Here is a 20,004-nt window from a genome sequence, read left to right as displayed (position 1 = left end):
ACTCTGAATAAATAATTTATTTTAAAAAAGAAAGTAAAGAAACTTTGTCCAGAAATCAAAAACAACTTAAAAGTCATTTGGGAGACTCAAGAGAAGGCTTGGCAGTTAAGAACACTTATGGCTCTTCCAGAGGCCTCAAGTTTAGTTCCCAGCTCCCACATCAGTGGCTCACAACTGCCTGTAACCCCACCCCAGGATATCTGGCATCCTCTTCTGGCTCTACAGACATCTGCACACACCTGACGTACACACACACATAAGTAAAAACAAATCTTTAAAGGTCATTTGAGGTCTGGGAGGCAGCTCAGAGGGTAAAGACACTTGGCACCAAGCTGAGTTCAATACCCCAGGATGCAGGCGGGTGTCCTGGGGCACACTGACCGAGGCCAGAAGCCCCACCCACTCTGTGGTGCTGTGCTGTGCTGTAGCTGCAGCCCTGGACTGCTACAGAAACAGAGACCACTAACAAAGCCGCAGCCTGCATTCTTCTCTCTGCTTCCTGGTTGTGAGTGTCCATTAACGACTGCTTCAAGTTACTGACCTTGACTTCACCTTCACGGTGGATTTTACTTTTGAACGTGGGCCATAATAAACCCTCTCTCCCTTAAGTGACTCTTGTCAGGGTATCTTATAGCAAAATGGAAAAGAAACTAAGATTATATGTAATAAACACACTCTGCGGTATATAATGTGTGATCTGAGAGCTGGTATTAGTAATTAAGATTGGAATAAACAAAAAGCCTATATTTGCCCTTACAACTGTCTTAGCCACTATTCTGTTCCTGTGAAGGGACACCATGAGCAAGGCAACTCTTAAAAAAGAAAGCATTTAATCAGAGACCAACTTACTGCTTCAGCGGCTTAGTCCGTCATCTTCATGGTGGCGAGCACAGCAGCAAGAAAACAGGATTGGATTGGTATCTGAGATCTTTACATCCTGGTTCACAGGCAGAGGACAGGGCAGTAAGGTGAGGGTGGGGGGAGGGAGAGGGGGGACTGGGTCTAGAATGGGCTTTTGAAACCTCAGTGAGTGACACGCCTCCTCCTCCAAGGTCACAACTACTCCAATAAGGCCACAGCTCCTAATTCTTCTCTGACAGCTCATCAACTGGGGATTGAGCATGCAGATATATGGGGCCTCTGGGGCCAGGCCTTTTCAAACCACCACACAGCTCTCAACAGAAGGCAGGACTACTTGGCAATTTGCATAATTACACAATAAACACACAAACAACAAGGGGCTGGAAAGAGGGCCAGTGGTTAAGAGCACTGGCTGCTCTTCCAGAGGACCTGGGTTCAATTCCCAGCACCCACACGGCAGCTCATACCTGCCTGTAACTCCAGTTCCAGGAGACCTGACACCTCACACAGACAAACATGCAGGCAAAACACCAATGCACATTAAAAAAAATGAATAAATCATTTATTTAAAAAAAGAAAAAACACAAGCATGTCTACTTTTCTGACTTGTTTGTGACACTGTTAAGGGAAAAGTTTGGGTTCCAGGAATCTCAACAGGCTAGATTCTGCCACTCATATAGTGAAGAGTGGAGAGAACCTGTGATCAGTGTGGCCACACTGGGAAGAACAGAGAAACAGTGGCCCCAAGTCTGTCCTCAGCATACTGACATGAGCTGTGGGTTTAAACAGAGGAAGAAAGGTTTGAATATTAAGCTCCCTACTGAAGATATGGTTCCATCGGTCATCAGCTCATCCATCTGCTAAGGAATCCAATAAACTGTCAATTTGTTAACCACTGTTACTATCCAAGGGGATATTCTGACCCCTTAGAAGACTGAGACCTCGATCTTGTGATTATTGTCCTCACCTGAGAAAGGATCTGTTCTTTGCTCTCCCTGGAATCCAAGGGTCTGCAGATTCAGGACAATGGCTTTGTGTTTGTGCTTTCAGCCTCGAACAGGAAAGGGTAGAAGTACTTGAGTGGTTCATATACCTGTGCAGAGTCAGCAGGCCTATGAACAAGGTCAAAAAGACAGGTCCAGAGTCAAAGCGGAGGTGCCAGACATTCATCCTGCTTAATACCTTTGTGGGCCTGAGAGCCAGCGCTTTTCAGCAAAAGTGGCCTCTAAAGCCTGGTTCACTTTACAACCCTCCAAACCCAGCCTGCTTTTTCTCACTGCTCCTTATTTTTCTCTTCTCTCAGTTCAAGCAATATCCACATTGCATTGCTTGCTGATGGTGGACTGGGGAACAGCTGCATCTCCCTCCCTTGATGCATGAAGATGTGAATAAGGATTGCATCTCAGCAGGTGCTGCTGTTGCATTAGCTCTGGAGAAAGCACTTCAGGAGGGATATCAGGGACCTGCTGATTCGCATTCAGGGAACACTATTTCCTGGCCAAATAAGTGGAAGCTAGGCTGGGCAGTGGTGGCGCATGCCTTTAATCTCAGCACTGGGAGGCAGAGGCTCTAAAAGCTACAGAGAAACCCTGTCTCAAAAAACAAAACAAACAAAAAAAAGTGGAAGCTACCTCTGGCCTTGGATGGAGACATCACGCATGATCTGCTCCAAGATGAGAATATTACATATTATTTTTTGCTCCATTAAGAGTGGATCTAATCACATGGGCAGTAGAAAAAGACAAGATCTCCTGAGTAAATTGGGAGCCTGGGGACCATGGGAGAGGATAGAAGGGGAGACAACAGGAAGTGCTGAGAGTAGAGAAAAATACATCAATAAAACAGTTTTTAAAAATGAATAAACGCAAAACAGAAAAAAAAGAGTTAATCTATCTAAACTCGGCCAATCCCTTGGCCAGAAGAATATTCCTCAGGAAGAGTGATTCAAATAAAACCATGCTAAGGGGACGGGGAGGAATAATTACCCCCCCCCCCAATGAGATAGTGTTCACAGCCTTCCTATGTAACACTGGCACACAACACCACGGCTCCTGTCACACAGCGCCCGGGCTTTCGTCACACAGGCCATGGCTTCCATCACACAGTGCTGTGGTCTGTCTACTTTTGAGGGTTACTCAGAAAAGTGTGACTTTTCCCTATTTCTGCCTCCTTTTGTTTCAGATCCCGACAAAGTATTGGCATACTTTCCAGAGACTCTCGGCTTTCTCACGTTTCTTTGAAGCCTCCTTCCCCTCTGCCATGCAGATACTTTTCCTCCACCATGAACCTGCCTTTCTTATTTTTTATGGGTTTTAATTACGTGTGTGTGCACACGGATGCTGGTCCCTGTGGAGGCTAGAAGCGTCTGGAGTTGGTGTTACAGGCAAGTGTAGGCTGCTCTATGGGCCCTCTCTGCAAAAACAGTACATGCTCTTAACCAGAGCCCTCTCCAACCCCTGCCTGCTTGCCTGCTTTCTTAACGGTGAGGCTCTCCCTCTTGGTCCCCATCACCCCTGAAAACTGCTGAGCTTCACAGCTTGCCCACCCTGTAGTTTTTCTCTCAGACTCTAAGAAAATTTTTCTTAAAGCTTTCTCCTGAGTCCAGTTCTAAGTTAATTTATTGATAAGTCTAGGCACGCAACCTCGATGTCCCCCCAGGACAATACTGCGCATCTCTGTAGGCACTCTTAATGGGGGCTTTATAACAGATCCAGAGATGCCAGAAAAACTGTAAGACAAGATTCCGGAAGTGTGTCCACATGCACTCACTGGGGCTTTATAACAGATCCAGAAATATCAAAAGGACTGTAAGGATTTCAAAAGTGTGGCTATTTTAGGATATGGGGTCTGAAGTTAACATTGGGATGCCAAGCACAAAGAGGCCTACCTCAGATACCTCAGACACCATATCCAAAATTGAATTTACTTTTAATACATACCCTAAACACATTTCTGCCATTTTTCTCTACTTCTGTTCTAGTTCAAACCCCCACACATCCTCCTGTGAAGATTCGTTTTCACCATCCAATTGACTGGACTTGGAAGCAAGTGCAACCACTTCTCTCGGCGTGTGTGTGAGGGTGTTTCCAGAGAGGGAAGGCCCACTCTGAATATGGGTTTCACCGTTCCACGAGCTTGGGTACCAGACTGAATTGCTGTATGCCCACATTCCTCTGCCTCTGCTTTCTGACGTGATGCCGTGTGACCAACTTCCCAGCTGTGGTGATGGCATGCTCAAACTCTGAGCCATGAATCCTTCCTTCATGAAGTTGCTTCAAGGGTTGCATGGGTCTGAGGCCAGCTTGAGCCACACAGAGAATACCAAACCACCTAGCTATTGAGCCAGACCCTGTAGTTTTTGTTTTGTTTTAAGAAGAATAGAATGAAATAAAACTAAATAATAACAAGCCATAGCTTCACTTACCAACTCTTGAATCACTTGCCATACATTTTTTTGTTTGCTGTCTGATACAAGGTTTCTCTGTGTACCTTGGCTGTCCTGAAACTTGCTCTGTGGACCAGGCCGGCCTTGAATTTATAGAGCTCTGCCTGCCTCGGTCTCCTGTGTGTGCCAGCATTGCCCGGTAGCTTCCCCAATGCTGACTAGGCACCAACCACTGAGCCACTCTCCCAGCCCCCATATCGTTTTTCTAAATCTTTAAGTTCCTCATGTGAAAATTCCCAAGACCTACGAGTCTTGCTGTCCTTACTCAGACAAGCCCCAGACACGCAGGCTGCTGCTCCATGCCTCTCCACACAGCCCTCCTGTGGCAGAAGTCCCTAACCATTTCTTCTGAAGTGCCCAATACTTCTCCTACACATCGTGGCTGTTATTTTTAGCATGTGTGGGGGTTATTTGCAGCTGCTCAAACTTCTGTTGATGGAACAAACAGTGAGCTCTGCTCAGTGCTTGTGGCCCAGACAAGAACATGAGATACCGAGCAGGAATGAAGCCTCTGGCAGCTTCATTTCCTCTTTTACAGACTTCACAGTAGCTATTTCATCTCTTTCTGTCATCTGAAACATTTGTTTATGAAACCCTGCCTGTGAAAAGCATTCCTGTAATGAAGATTGGAGCAGGAAAAAAGAATACGGGACATGAGAAAGAAAACAGGCCCTGACCTAGGAAACAAAGTAAAGCTTCTTAGGGACAGAGAACTCCAGCACAGCTAACAAACGCCCGAGACCTTCTCCATCCTCTATCCACCTGCGGTGCCTAAGACCCTCTCACCAGAAACTCCTGCGCCAGGCCCCCTGACCTCACAACTGACTCCCTGCTCAAAGTGCCAATCAGGCTACAAAACTCAGCACGTAGACAGCACCAACAGCCAAAAATAAACAAAGGCCTAAGCCATCAAAGTCCACAGCTCTGGGAAAGTCTCTAAATGTACTAAGCTTGCTTTTTGGCTTCTGTAGTTCTACTTTGGCTAACTGTTCTTGTTAACTGATATGTCAACCCAGGACATGGTTTTTGTGCTTAAAAGCTCACCCTGAGAAGGCTCGGGGCTACAGTGGAATCCCAAACACCAAAGTAAAAAGAGTTCCTGTTGAATTAAACCTGTGTCCAAGTTCTCTGGTAGATATCCCACGACACTGCACTCATGGAGAAAGGACACCTTCTGAACATTTATGCAACACTAGTGGACGCTGGCTTCACCTTGTCAGATTGTAATTCCACCTCAGGCATCTCTGGAGCCACCTCATTTAGTTCACTTATCAAAAGAGATGTAAAAGGGGCCTGGCAATACAACTCAAAGAGCAAAGACTCTCGCTGCTAACCTGATCGTCTCCAGGACCCCCATGGTAGGGGGGAAGAAATGACTCCCTCAAGTTCTCTATCTCTGATCTCCACACTTGAGTTGTGGCATGCTCATTCTATGTGTCCACATAGAAATACATATACCACATATACACATAAGTAAACAAAGAATAATAAAATGTTTTAAAAGAGGCAAAATGGGGGAAAGGGTGTTGTAGTAGGCCACTTGTTCTTTTCTGGCCACCCAACCCCGAAATAATCACACAGAAACTATATTATTTAAATCACTGCTTGGTCTATCAGCTCTAGCTTCTTATTTGCTAACTCTTACATCTTAATTTAACCCATCTCCATTTATCTGTGTATCACCAAGAGGTCCTGGCCCACCAGCAAAGCTTCAGCACATCTGTCTCCAGCAGCAGCTCCATGGCGTCTCCCTGACTCCAGCTCCTTTCTCCCAACATTCTGTTTAGTTTTCCCCACCTACCTCTATTCTCCTATAGCTCTGCTAGAGGCCCAAAGCAGTTTCTTTATTAACCAATACTATTCACAGCATACAAAGGGGACTCCCACCTCTGGCTTGGGAGCCACTAAAATGGACATTGCGGAGACAATTCAGTCTGATTCTCCCTGAGGAGCCAGCACCCACGCTTGTGCACGTCTTGCTCTTTTTCTAAGTTCCCTTCCTTCTCCGAGCTTCCATGAAATCTCCGGCTTTCTTCGTCTCACTGACTAGATCTGAAATTCTTTTTATATCGAAGCTGCAAATCCTAGTTTGGCCTGGGATGAGGTAACAGGCCTCCAGGGAAAGTGCAGGCAGCATGAAGCCACCTCTCTGCCTGCCCCTCGCTGACACAATGGTTGACTCCACACGTGGAGCTGAAGAAACAAGAATCCCTAAGGACAAACTAGAGAGCAGATAGAGAACTGAGCTGGTCCCTTTTACTTCCTGCACAGAGGAGAAAGGTGGTGGCTAGGGACTTAACAGCAGAAAGTCCCTGGGGCTTTTCCCACAACCACCCAAATCTTGGAAGTCTCTTCCTCTGCTAAGACAACTTCATTTTGACTGGAACACACACTGAAAACACCCCACAGTGACCTTCCAGGCAGTGAATTCTAGGCATTCAGACAGATTCCCAACATTTTTTTTTCTGTTCTAGTGCCAGAGACCCAATCGAGCGTCTAAATACTGTGGTTAGTGTCCATGTTAACGTGGCAACCTAAAGACACTAGAGACTGACCTGTGGGCATTCCTGTGGGAGATGATAAATCGTGGTGAGAAGTCCCATTTATTTTAAATAGTTACTTTATGCATGTGGGTACTTTGTCTGCATGTATGTCTCTGCACCACCTGCAGGCCTGATGTTCCCTGAGGCATCAGATCCCCTGGGACCAGAGTTACAGACAGTTGTGTATCAGCATACAAGTGATAGAAAGTGAACCCAAGTCCTCCGGAGGGGCAGCCAGTGCCCTTAACCACCAAACAATCTCTCCAGCCCCAGGAAGGCCCATCTTAATTCTGGGTGGGACAGTTCCCTGGGCTTGGATCCTGGACTGTATAATCATGTAACACGGAGACAGTAACCCAACTGCAAACACTCACTACAGTTGCCTGTGCCTGCCAATGTCGGATCCAGGGTCCCAGCCATCTTCAGGGTCACACAGCAAGTGCGCATAACTGCTGAGCCCTACAGAGCCCTTCCATTTTCCTTCATCCCTTTGCTTTCTTGCTTCTTCTATGAAGTGGTGGGTTAGTGGAGCTAAGATCCCCTAAAACACCCCACAGTCCTCCCTTCTTAAGAAGTCATTCCTTAGCTGGGTGGTGGTGGCACACACCTTTAATCCCAGCACTCAGGAGGCAGAGGCAGGTGGATCTCTGTGAGTTTGAGGCCAGCCTGGTCTACAGAGTGAGTTCCAGGACAGCCAGGGCTACAAAGAAAGGAAGGAAGGAAAGAAGGAAGGAAGGAAGGAAGGAAGGAAGGAAGGAAGGAAGGAAGGAAGGAAGGAAGGAAAAAATCATCCCTGTAGAACTTCAATCTACTCAGACCTTTTTTTTTTTAACTTATCCATTTTTATGTTTTTGAAATAGAGTCTTGTTAAGTATCCCTGGCTGACCTGGGACTTAACTATATGATCAAACTGGCTTCAGAATTGCAGCCATATTCTTGCATCTGCCTTCTTTGCCCTGGAATTGTAATCAGCACCACTATGTGCAAATCCCAGAATCCTTTGCTGATCTCCGTATTAGAAGTGAGAAGTGCAACTGTGTAGGCTCTTATTATTTGCTTATTTTTTGTTTTGCCTTTGTTTTTATCTTGTTTTATTTCCCCTTTTATTCCTGTTCCTCTAGAAGCTTATACAATGTTGAGCACAAAAGATACGCAAATCGTTTTGACTAATTAACTATATCCACATTGGCTGCAATTTTGACTCTGAGGAAGACTAAACTGAAGATGAGGGGAGAGGGGTAAGGGAAGCAGGGATTCTAGAGTGCAGAGGGAAGAAATGGGGAACTGGGCCTTCATTGTAAGACTCAGAGTTTATCGTGGCTGTCAGTCTGCTAAAATGACAGGCATGTGGCAGAGGCATGGAAATAGGCACAGGTCAATTTAGAGTCTTTGCTAAATCTTTCCACAGCTTTGCATAATCTGTAGACATCACACTCTCAAAGCCAGATGGACTCTGATTCTTTCATCATGCAAATATTAATTTATCAAAAGGTCATATTGGCTCTTAGCTATGTGTAGCATAATTTCTAATTGGTCTTAATAATTAAAACCCAGAGTCAGATATTAGAGGGTGAAAGCTGAAAGATCAGAGAAGCAGAACATTCAATCACTAGTTCTTACCTCTATGAAGTCTTCAGACCGAATGGGGTACCCTGTCTCTATAAATCCTCAAACTGAATGCCCTGAGCTCCTGTCTCCTCCTGCCCTATATTTTTCCCTCTGCCCAGCTATATCTTTTCTTTTCTCCACCTCCCAAGTATTGGGATTAAAAGTGTGAGCCACCACTGCCTGACTCTGTTTCTCTTTGAGACTGGATCAATCTTGTGGAGCCCAGGGTAGCCTTGAACTCACAGAGATCCATCTGCCTTTGCCTCCCCGAGTGCTGGGATTAAAGTGTATGCCACCACTGCCTGGCCTCTATGGCTAACTAGTGGCTTGCTCCAAACTCTGATCCTCAGGCAAGCTTTTATTTGTGATAGCACAATAAAATATCACCACAGCTATGATGCAGATCAGATGGGCCCTTCTGTAGCATCTACTCCATTATCTATCTCTCACGTAGGTGGGTTAGCCCCAAACTACATAGCCAAGGGTAGCTTTTAACATCTACACTTCCTGAGTGCTGTGATCACAGGTATGCAGACCCCCAAACCCAGCATCTTTTTAAATAAAACTAACCATGGTGAATTTTTAGGCAAGTATGATGGCTAGTCTTCATTGCCAACTGGACTTAGGCCCCCTTAGGAGGTACACCTCTAGGCATGTCTTGTGTAGGTGTTTCCTGAGAGGTTTCAAGGAGGGCAGACCCATCCTGAAGGGTAGCACCATCCTTTGGGCTGAGATCCTGGACTGAATCAAAGTTAAACGGGACGAGAACATGGGCCCTACCAAACTTCGTCTCTCTACCTCCTGACTGAGGACATGCAACCTCCCTTCACAGTAGACCGTGCCCCTCAAACTGTGAACCAAAGTACAGCCTACTTTAAGTTGCTTTCATTCGGTGCTGAGACAGGCAACTAAGACAAGCTTTGCTGAGAAAACATGAAATTTTTGTGTCTTTTGTACAATCGTGGCAAGAGCAGCCTCTGCAGTTCCTATGTGGAAAACACTTCATGTCTGGTCTTTTAAGGATATTTTAGTATTTATTGTGAATTTAAAGTTTTTTATTTATGGCTAGGGGCATGCATATGTAGGTCAGAGGGCAACTTTGTAGACCTGGTTCTTTCCTTCCACGTTTTTATGGAGGGTGTTTTTAATCGTGATCATCTTGTAGACTTGTACAAAAATCCATCAGAATTAGGAATTTCAGAAAACAAAGATTGACACTACTAATCTAATATATAATTTGAGTATTAAAATAGCCTGTGTGTGTGTGTGTGTGTGTGTGTGTGTGTGTGTGTGTGTGTGTTTTGTTATTTCAAGACAGGGTTTTTCTGTGTAGCCCTGACTGTCCTGGAACTCACTCTGTAGACCAAGCTGGCCTCAAACTTGCAGAGATCTGCTTGCCTCTGTCTCCCCAATGCTGAGATTTAAGGCATATGCCACAACTGCTTGGACTCTCTTATACTTAAGTAGAACAAATGACACCCAGTAGCATGCTTATTGAAAACAATGAAATGTTTCACTAGTTAAAAACAAATGGAGAAAGTAAATCATATGGAATCATTATTTTTGAGACTCTCCTGTAGCTATAGCCTAAATGTCCACATTTATTCATGATTAATATACTCGACTTTTATGGTAAATAATAATGTAGGTGTGATAGAAATGAATTTACTAGGTTCCCTTTCCGCTTTGTGTGTATATCTAGTTGTATGTGTTTGTGTGCATATGAAAGTGTGTGCACATATATGTTGAGGCCAGATGTTGAGTATCTTCCTCTATCGGTCTCTACTATCTAGTTATTTAGTTCTTTTGAGACAGTGTCCTACTGAACCAGAGGTATACCAATTGTCTAGTCTGCAAGCGGGGGAGGGAGGAACCACTCGTCTCTGCCCCTGCTAACACTAGGATTAGAGGCATCTGTCATTATTCCCAGTTTTTACATGAGTGTTCAGCATTTGAATTCAGGTCCTCATGTTTGAATAGACCCTTCAGTGGCTGGACCATCTCCCTAACACAACTCACTTTTAACCTCCTCATTGGGGTCCATCAGCATCTCTCTTGCCACTAGACTATAAATACCATAAGGTTATAAATCATCATCTGCTAGTCATTCAATACGTAGTTTGTAAGCCATCTCATGAAGCCAAAGACTCACAGCATATGTAGTCAGCTGGGAGAAGGAAGAGCTTGTTCAGTGTTGGTGCTCGGGTAGCTCTTGAGATCCTAGAAGGGATGAGAAGAAGGATGGGGCACTGTGTGTTGCCCAGATGGTTGAAGATAGGATGTAAAGGGAATCTAGAGAGAGCAGAGAAAGCTGCATAGAGGAAAAGGTCAGCAGGCATCTTGTGCAAAAGAAATGCCAACCTCTGTTGAAAAGAAGCCATCAAGTCACCGAGGAATAATGATGAGAATAGCATTGCAATGGGAATGCACATGTCATAGCAAAGTGGGCATATTCAGCGAAGCTACAACAAGAGGTTTTATCTTTCTGTCTGGTTGGTTGATTGCTTGCTTTATTGAGTTAGAGTTTGATGTAGTACAGGCTGGCCTCAAACTTTCTCTAAAGCTAGAGATGACGCTGGATTCCCAATCCTCCTTCAGCCTCCCAAGTGATGGGACCACAGTACTGTGCCTCCGTTCCTGGCTGGTTTGACCGAGACAGGGTCTCACTATACATCCAGTTCAACGTGCCCTGGAACTCACTACGTAGCTCAGATTGGCCTTGAATTCGCAGCAATCCTCTCCTACTTCTGTCTTCTAAACGCTGGGATTCCAGGCATGTGCTACTGCACCAGCTAGGGGACTGCTTAAAGATGTAAAGATAGATGGCATCATTACTCTTGAAACATTCCTCCTCTGCCACGATAGTAAGAGTGGCATCAATCTGGGTGGAAAATCAGACAGACTTGCTTGCCGAAAGCACCTTCTGAATAAGATTCTTAGTGGCTTCTGTGTAAGCTTGTGATCCTGGTAATCTTTTGTGATGGTTTCTATCAAGCAATTCCTTAGTATACATCCTTTTCTTTGTAACTTCTCAGACTTATTTTTTGGTTACCACAACTCCATTTTGATTCTGACAATCTTCACATTTCTATTATAGGAATGTCGGGGGGCAGCCTAGACAAAAATACCCTCTTCCAGAGTGGAGGCGTGGGAATTTAGAAATATAGTAAAGAATACAAAGATGCAAATGAAAATAATAAAACGCAAAAACATGTAGAATAGTATTGAGAGGGAATTTTTCAATGAGTACTGAAAATCTGCGTGTGTTTAATTTCCAACTGGTTAATATACCCCAACATACATACAAACTGAAAGTCACGGGCTATATTCATTCAAGCCCTAGACTCACCTTAGACCAAATACTCTGTTGGCAAACCAATCAAGCCTAATCACAACAAGCCAAATTAAAAACTATCCAGGCTTAATGCTGTCTTGACACTCCTCCGGGGAAGGGTCAAGGCTTAGCGGGCACAGGGACAGGGCCTCCAAAGATGGAGTCCAGAGACAGGGACTTGGAACTTACACTACTGATTTGATGTCTGTTCAGCATCCTTGGTATCATAGACTGTTTTACTGTTTCTTCATAGTAGTGGGAATGGGGGTAGTGGGTGAGTGAGGGTGCATGGAAATTTCCCTCAGGCCACTTTCATGAGGCACTAATTTCACTGTTTTTTATTAATTCATTTATTTTCTAATGATCTTTTCTTATTTTATATACCTATCCCAGTTCCTATTCCCTCCTCTCCTCCCTCTCCCCCTACCTCCCCACTGTAGGACCCTCACCCCCTTATTCTCAAAGGGGCAAGAAGAAATTTTCTAGCAAAATGTTTTCCCAGGGAGATATGGTCTTCCCCTCTCCCACCCGGGAGATTCCGAGCACAAGGTCACTTAGCTCAGCTCAGCCAGCCACCTGGTACAGGCTGATAAAGATGGCCTAACTCAAGAACAGTGGTCTTGCTCTAAGAACAAGGAAAAAGCTGACTTCGCAAAATAGGAGGGAGCAAAGGTCCTTGCACCCATGCCAAAGCAGCTTCAAAGAATCTCTGTGTAGTTATGCCTTTAAAAGCTTACCCCACAGAGGAGATACAACTCCTCTCTACCTCACTACAACGGGGATGGAGATGAGTTCCAAACATGTTTGTATTATGCTGATTAAACCTTGCTTATTACAGTCTGGGCCTCTCTGGTGGTCGTAATCTGGGCGCAACGCCCAGCCCCCCCCCCCCATCCACTCCTCAGAAAGAGTAAGGCTCCCACAGGGAGTCAATAAAGTCTGACACATCAATCTGAGGTGGGACCAAGGCCCTCCCCTCTCTTTTTAGACTGAGCAAGGTATCCTTCCAAAAAGAATGAGTTCCAAAAACCAGTTCATGTACTAGGAATAAATCCTGGTTCCACTGCAAGTGGCCGCAAAGACTGCCCCAACCACACATCTGCCACCCACATTCAGAGGGCCTAGTTTGGTCCTATGCTGGTTCCCTCACTGTCAGTCCAGAGTCAGTGAGCTCCCACTAGCTCAGCTCGGTTGTTTCTATGGATTTCCCCATTACGATCTTGAACCCTTTGCTCATATTATCGCTCCTTACTCTCTTGAACTGGACTCCAGAAGCTCAGCCCAGTGCTTAGCTGTGGATCTCTGCATCTACTTCCATCAGTTGCTGGATGAAGGTTATATGATGAAAATTAAGGTACTCATCAATCTGATTACAGGGGAAGACCAGGTCAGGCACCTTCTCCACCATTGCTTAGGGTCTTAGCTGGGGTCATCCTTGAGGATTCCTGGGAATTTCCCTGGGGCCAGGTTTTACACACAAGCCCCATAATGGCTCCCACAATCAAGCTGTCTCTTTCCTTGCTCTCCCTCTCTGTCCTTCCCTCATCTCAACCATCCTGTTCTCTCATGTTCTCCTCCTTCTTCCCTCCCCTCCCCTTCTCTTCTCTCTCTCTCCCCTTCCACTCTCCCTTCTCCCCCTCCACAAACTCTGCTCTCCTGACCTCCCCAATACACCACCCCTGTATGTCACCACTCTGGACACTGAATTTCACCTTTTTGTGGTGGGTGTGGAGACGTTCCTTCCTAGTCTGGAAGCACTTGTTATTCCCAAGGTCAGATTCTTCAATAACAGAACCTCCAAATCCTAAACATACAACTGTATTGTTTGTTCAAGACAGGGTTTCTCTGTTACAGCTCTGGCTGTCCTGGAACTCACTTTGTAGACCAGGCTATTGTTTTTTAAGCCTGTGGTAGACGCCGGTATTTTCTGGTTGGCTGATTGCAACCTCGGGTATAAGTCTTGTAAATGAAGAGGAGATCAAGCTAGTTCATCCATGATCAAGACACATCTATTGTTGGGAGCAGTGAACCCCAAGATCCTGAATTTCTTGTAAAAAACTTGTTTTCCTCTGCTCTGAGACAGCCTGCAGCTGCTCTGAGAGCACTAGACCCTCGGGAGTTCCTGACGGCAGGGGAATGATTTCTGGTAGGTTTGGCTGGGGCGTGGCTATCCCTATATAAACTGCCCCTGAACACAATAAAGGGGGCATTCCTGTTTCAAGGATGACCCATGTCTGTCTGTGTGTCTTTGTGTGTTTCAATCTCCAACCCCTTGCCCAGCTCACGAACTGAATGGTATCGTATAGAGCGCAGACAGGCATGGTGCGCTACAATCTATAACTGATAAGCTTTGCTAATGGTCAAAAGTATCTCTCATAACAAGATTTTTTTAACTTATCTTCAAAGTGCCCTGGATCAGGCCAGGCATGAGACAGCTGCAATGCCCTCGTTGTCTTCGACATTAGTTGAGGAGTCTGCACCAGTTATATATGATTTTAGAGTTCTGGGAGGAATCAAAACACAGTCTTTGGGAGCATTGGCTTAAGAGAGATTTTTGCCGAAAAAGTAGATTACAACAAGCTGTCCTGAACCAGGTCGGCGGACTCCATGCAGAGAGGGGCAGGTTGTAGGTGCCAAGTTTCCAACAGTTCTGTGAGCCGCACCACCCACTCTATGAGTTGTTTCTGCACATACGTCGAAAAAAGGAGACGCAACTGAAGTCTGAAGATCGTGATGTTAACTTTTGAACTTCCTACGTAGAATCTGACCTTTCTACACTTCTCTAAGGGGCTTCCTCTGCAGCCATCCAGCCTGCGACTCGCCGCACGCGCTCCAATCCCCACCCGAAAACTATACAAAGCCTGTCTTCCGGACGTCGGGAAAGACCACTGGCGGCCAGTGTCTAAGAAGAGGGGCGCCGCGGTCCCAGCATCCAGTCCCGCCCACGCCCCGGCTGGCAGGCCACGCCCTCGCCCGCCTCCGAGCGCCCCGCCCCTTCTTAGCTCGGCCTCATTCGGTTCGAAGAGCCACGCCCCTTCTGGTTCGGCCGCTTTTCCCGGCCCCGCCCCCTATTGACCACGCCCAGGCCCCGCCCCAGCCGGCCCGCGCCGTATTTGGTCATTGGGGGGACCGGCGGCGGCAGCGGCTGCCGGGGAGCGGTACGCGGCGGAAGGGGACGCGGAGCGGTCGCGTGCGCGGAGGGCAGCTCTGGGCGCGGTGCGGTTGCGGATGCTGTGGGCGCTCAGGGGCCCTGGGAACAATGGCGCTGTGCGCGCGGGCCGCGCTGCTGCTGCTGCTGGGCGCGCTGCAGGTGCTGGCGCTGCCGGGGGCCGCGGCGGACCCTCAGGGTGAGTCCGCCGGCCGGGAGGAAGCGCGCTGGGGCGGCCTGCTTCTCCACGTCCGGCGTCCGTGTGGAAAGTTCCCGGCTCCGCGGGCGTAGGGGAACTGCGGCTGGGGCGGGTTTCCCCAGTTCCCCGGGGCCACCTGCCGATCGAGACTCTGGCTCTTCCGTGCTTAGGGGCGGCAGGCCCTCGCGGTGCGGGTAACCTGTTGAGTTTCCCTGGGATGGCCCCTCTGCCGAGGTTTCCCTGGAGTTCTGTGACTGGTAGAAAGACCTGTGGATTGAAATATGCCCACTGACTGCTGCAGAAACAAATCCGGCTTTCAAATACCCACACGGCTTCCCCAGACGCTACAAGTTGGCTTCCAGGGCCAGTGCGTCTAGGTGGGAGCCTCGTGTGTGCACCCCTTGTTCCCCCGCGCAGGTGAGGCTTATGCCGGACCGAGGCCTCTCTAGGGCTGCAAGCCACCTGCGCAGCAACCTCCAGGTCTCTGTTGTCTGGAGCCCAAATCATTAAAGCCATAACAAAATGATGTTGTCAGCCTTCGGTGTAGGGAATTTTGTTTCCCTTCGGGACCTTGACCTTTTAGACACTTTGAGAAGAACTCTGAGTTTGTGAGAATTCTGTTTTCCCTTATCACCTAGAGCCCAGTCGCTATGGTCTAGTCGCTAAGTTCGTAAGTGACCGACCACAGGCTTTGTGGTTTTCAGTTCTGTCCATCTGGTGTGTGTTTCTTAGTCTCATCTATGAAAAGATAACCAGTCAGTTTATTTAAGCAGGTGGTTTGAGCCCAACGCCTGCTTTTGCTGGAATAATCCGGGTGAATTAAGCAACCTTGTTTGTTTGTTGTGCTGAATTTCATTCTGTTTTGTTAAGGCAGGTCTAGTAACACCGTAGCCCTAGCTGGCTTTGAACTCTCTATTGTGGCCGAAGATAACCTTGAACTGCTGGCCTTCTAACTCAGCTTCCCAAATCCTGGCCTTAGAGGGTTTCACCACTCTTTTGATCTGTACCTATGAGAAACAGGAGATGCAGACCTAATTGTGAGATGGGTTAAGGAAAGAACGAATAGTAAAATTGGTCGGTGCTCTGTCTTACATCAAATATTATGCTAATGTCTATGGAAGGAGGCCTTCATTTTCTCTAACTGCCTGCTTTGTGTGTACAAATAAATCTGTTTCCTCTCATGTGGTACTGATTAGAGGAAAGTGAGTGCCCTTTTTCTAGCTTTTGCTCTCAGAACACATTTTTGTTGTTCGACTTTCTCACTACGCTCTGTTTATGAATGTCTCACTAGAGAGGTTAGTGCTATTTGGAAAACTTGAAATGCTCTAATGCCCTGGTGTCATGAACTAGTAGAAGCAGTGAGTTCAGTTCTAAGACTGTCACTGTAAATGCTGCTAAAAGTGTCGTCAACAGGACCAGGCCCTTGGTAGTTCCTGCACTTCAAAGGAATGAGCAAGGCAGGAAGGTTGAGTTTAAGGCCAGCCTGAGCTACAAAGAGAGACCTTATCTCTAAAATTTATAAACAACTCAAAAACAAAACCAAGTTCCTGTTCTAGTCTTTGCATGCCATGTGTGATTAGATAAGCAGCATTACAATACAATTTTTTGCAGCCTTTCTGAAACATGGCTGATATTTGCTAAGTACATTCTCTGTCATGTTCCCCACTGCCACCACTACGCTAAATTAAGATCTGTAAATCCCCTAAGGATCCTTATATACCATCTCCATTTTATAGCTGAGAAGTCTGAGACTTCAGGTAAGCTATCTTATTTACAGTAAAGCCAGTAATTAATGTATGTTTGCCTTCAGATCAGAACCCAGGCTCAGCCATTTCGTCACCAGGCCACATCAGCTGATGGTAGTTTTCATTCCACAGTGCTGTCCAGAATATTGTGGAAGACAGAAAACAATGTCATGGGACTTCTAGTTTTCAAGTATTATTCTGCCTTGCACGGTGGCACACATCTTTAATCCCAGCACTCCAGAAACAAAAACAGGTTGATTTCTGTGGAGTTCCAGGCTGTCTTGTTCTGCATAGTGAGTGCCAAGATGGCCAGGGCTATATAGAGCATCCGTGTCTAAAATAATAATAATTTATGGAGAGGGTGGTGGTGGGTGTGGTGGCACACCAACCCTAGCACTCAGTATGTTTTTATGGCAAGTAACAAATACACTTTCAACAACCTTAGGGGAATGAAATAACTTATTAACTTATAACCAAAAGGATGGAAATGTCTGTTCAAACAGTCCAGTATTTTGCCACGAAATGCTGTCTCGGGAGTGACAGTAACTGAGGCTTATGCAGCAGTCCAGAGGAGGTCGATCTTTGTTACGAAGTCTTGGGCAGTGGGACCGATCACTCACCAATAATTTGTACCATGAACCCAGAAAACGGAGGAACCAGGGGGGTGGCTTGGTTGAGGAAGGAGCAGCTGGTGATGTAATACCAGGAAGATAAAGGAGAGGAGAGACACAAATCTACACAGGCTTTGGAAGTAATCAGCCTGATCTACATCCAGACCCACTAAGGACCTGAGCAGCTTTTTCTGGGCCTCAGTCCCTGTCACACTGCAGAGCCGTGCTCCAGCCATCATAGAATTCCCAGGAGGCTGAGGTGACAGGAACCTACCCCCCCCCCCCCCAGCACTTACTGTTGTTGGCCACTGCCAGATACTTGCATTGTCTCTGAATTGATCAGGACCTGTCTGAGTTCCTCCTCTCTGGGTGATGGTTCCATCCAGAGGAAGATATTTGCATAAGAAATACATTTAACAGTTGGTTAATATTTCAAAGTTGTTGTTGCTGGTTTTTCTTTGTGTTTCTTTGGTTTGCTCTGGACGTCTGTTTTGAGGTAGTTTGTTGGGAGTGGGTTGTGTGAGAACCATAAATAACGCCTTTGTGTCTCTTTACTTTGTGAGTGCCCCCAGTAAGGCTGGTCTCTGTGCGACAGGAACAACAATGGCATCACCTGAGCTCTCTTCCCTCGTGGGTTGTAGGCTTTACGTGGATTCCAAAGTAAACCACTAAAATGCTGCTTCCCCCGCTCCCCAAATTAAAAGTCCTTCTGAGATCTTCCCTGAAAAATAAGAGACCCACAGATGTTATCTCTGCACCGAGTGGAAGGAGGGGTGCTGGTGGTGAGAAGACTGGAGGCACCCATAAACAAAGAGAGCCTTTCTGGGGTCCACACCACCAGGGCATAGCTGACATCACCAGAGGGTGGCACATGGTGAGCACTGTGTGAAGGTTTGTTATGGAGAAAGACCCAACAGTGCAGCCTCAAACCCAGCGTTTTTCATAGCAACAGTGTTACAAGCAGAACCTCCCCTCTGCCATGCCTCTGCCATCCTGAGGCCTTGCCCCTCCCCAGCTGTGAGTGCCCCGCCCCTTCATCTGCATACTGCACCCAGGCTTACAGACCCAGTATCTAGCTAGACATGGACTATATGTCTGATGAACACACATGTACTAAATGGCCTCTCATTTTCTTCAAGCTCACAGTTATTTCAAAATGCAAGACCCTCTCCCCTCCCACTGCAGCCTAGGAAGCAGAGAGAGCCGGACTGTATGTACAATGGACTGCTTATCAACCTGGTGGCATCTGTAAGGGACACATTCCACACTCCTCCTCAGGGCCCATGATGAAGCATCTCTGACCTCTCACACAAAGACAGTCAGGCAGCTGGCTTCAGTGTGCACCCTCCTTGGAGTCCTAAACCCTTCACTGAAAGGCAGAGGGCTTATGCTGTGTCCCAAGTTGGATGTTGAATATACTTTACTCTCTTTATTTACAGGCTCTCCAAGTGGAAATCACTCTGTGCCTCTGCTGCCCTCCCGTGTTAACGTCACAGGTAAGCTTTAAAGATTCAGGCATTTCGTCCATCTAGGCTGTAGCCTGCTAGCCAGGGAGTGTGTTCAAACTGCTGCAGGACCTGCCTTAACCACAAGCTCCTCTCAAGCGAATCCCTGGAGCCTGTGCAAAGGATTGCCCGTTATAGGGTTTAGCAGGTCATGGTTCACTTGATTGTTGCTGTTAGTCTAGCAAAGGTGTGGGTACTGAAAACATATGGGAAAACTGGGTGCCTGTAATCCTGGCCCTTGAGAGGTGTATGCAGGAAGACTAGGAGTTCGAGGTTATCCTCAGCCACATAGGGACTTCAGGGCAGCCTGGAATATGCGAGAACCCTCTTCTAGCTTGCTTCCAGTTGCTGTGATAAAAGTCCATGGCCAAAAATGACACGGTTTATTTCATTTCCAGCTCTCAGGTCATACCCCATCACTCAGGGCAGGGACTCGGGCTGAAGACCTGGAGCAGAGCCCATGGGGGATGCTCTTCAGTGGCTTGTTTCTCGTGGCTTGCTCAGCTTGCTTTCTGATATAGCCCAGGACCACCTGCCCAGGGAGGGCACTGCCAAGAGTGGGCTGTGCCCTCTACATCAGCCATTAATCAAGAAAGTTCTTCACAGGCCAGTCTGATTGAGACAACTTCTCAGCTGAGTTGTGTTGTTGCGTTGTTGTTGTTTATTACTTTATTTAACCATGTCATGCAACGTAGCTTGGGTTTCTCTCAAGTTCACTGTTCTGCCTCCGCCTTGTGGGACTGGGATTAGAGACGTACAGCACCCACACCGGACCTGGAGGGCGTCCTGTGGGTCAGCCTCACGCTTTTGTGCTTTGATCTCATTAGTGCTGCCTCTCCTGCTGATGTCTGGGCTAAGCTTCTGTTCTGATCGTAGTGATGACTGTGCTGAATTCCAGCATGTGTAGCAAAATCACAGAAAACTTTCCATGGGGGAGAAAAGGACTAGAAAGATGCCCCAAGTCTATTAGTGTTTATCAACTGGGCGATAAATTATCAACAACTG

At 46.8% G+C, this 20,004-nt stretch overlaps 1 protein-coding gene across 1 annotated transcript in view; it reads left to right on the top strand.

Annotated features, from left to right (window-relative positions):
• Tmem123 (transmembrane protein 123) overlaps positions 1–20,004 on the top strand; it is a 73,925-nt gene that overhangs the window by 20,201 nt on the left and 33,720 nt on the right. Inside the window, exons 2-3 of the mRNA XM_075967650.1 lie at positions 14,594–15,138; positions 18,934–18,990. Of these exons, the coding sequence (XP_075823765.1) occupies positions 14,594–15,138; positions 18,934–18,990 (602 nt within the window). The remainder of the gene's footprint in view (positions 1–14,593; positions 15,139–18,933; positions 18,991–20,004) is intronic.

Source organism: Microtus pennsylvanicus, chromosome 3 (assembly GCF_037038515.1).
Source record: "Microtus pennsylvanicus isolate mMicPen1 chromosome 3, mMicPen1.hap1, whole genome shotgun sequence".
NCBI lineage: Eukaryota > Metazoa > Chordata > Mammalia > Rodentia > Cricetidae > Microtus > Microtus pennsylvanicus.
The sequence above is the reverse complement of the archived record's forward strand: the minus strand, read 5'-3'. Positions and strand labels throughout refer to the sequence as shown.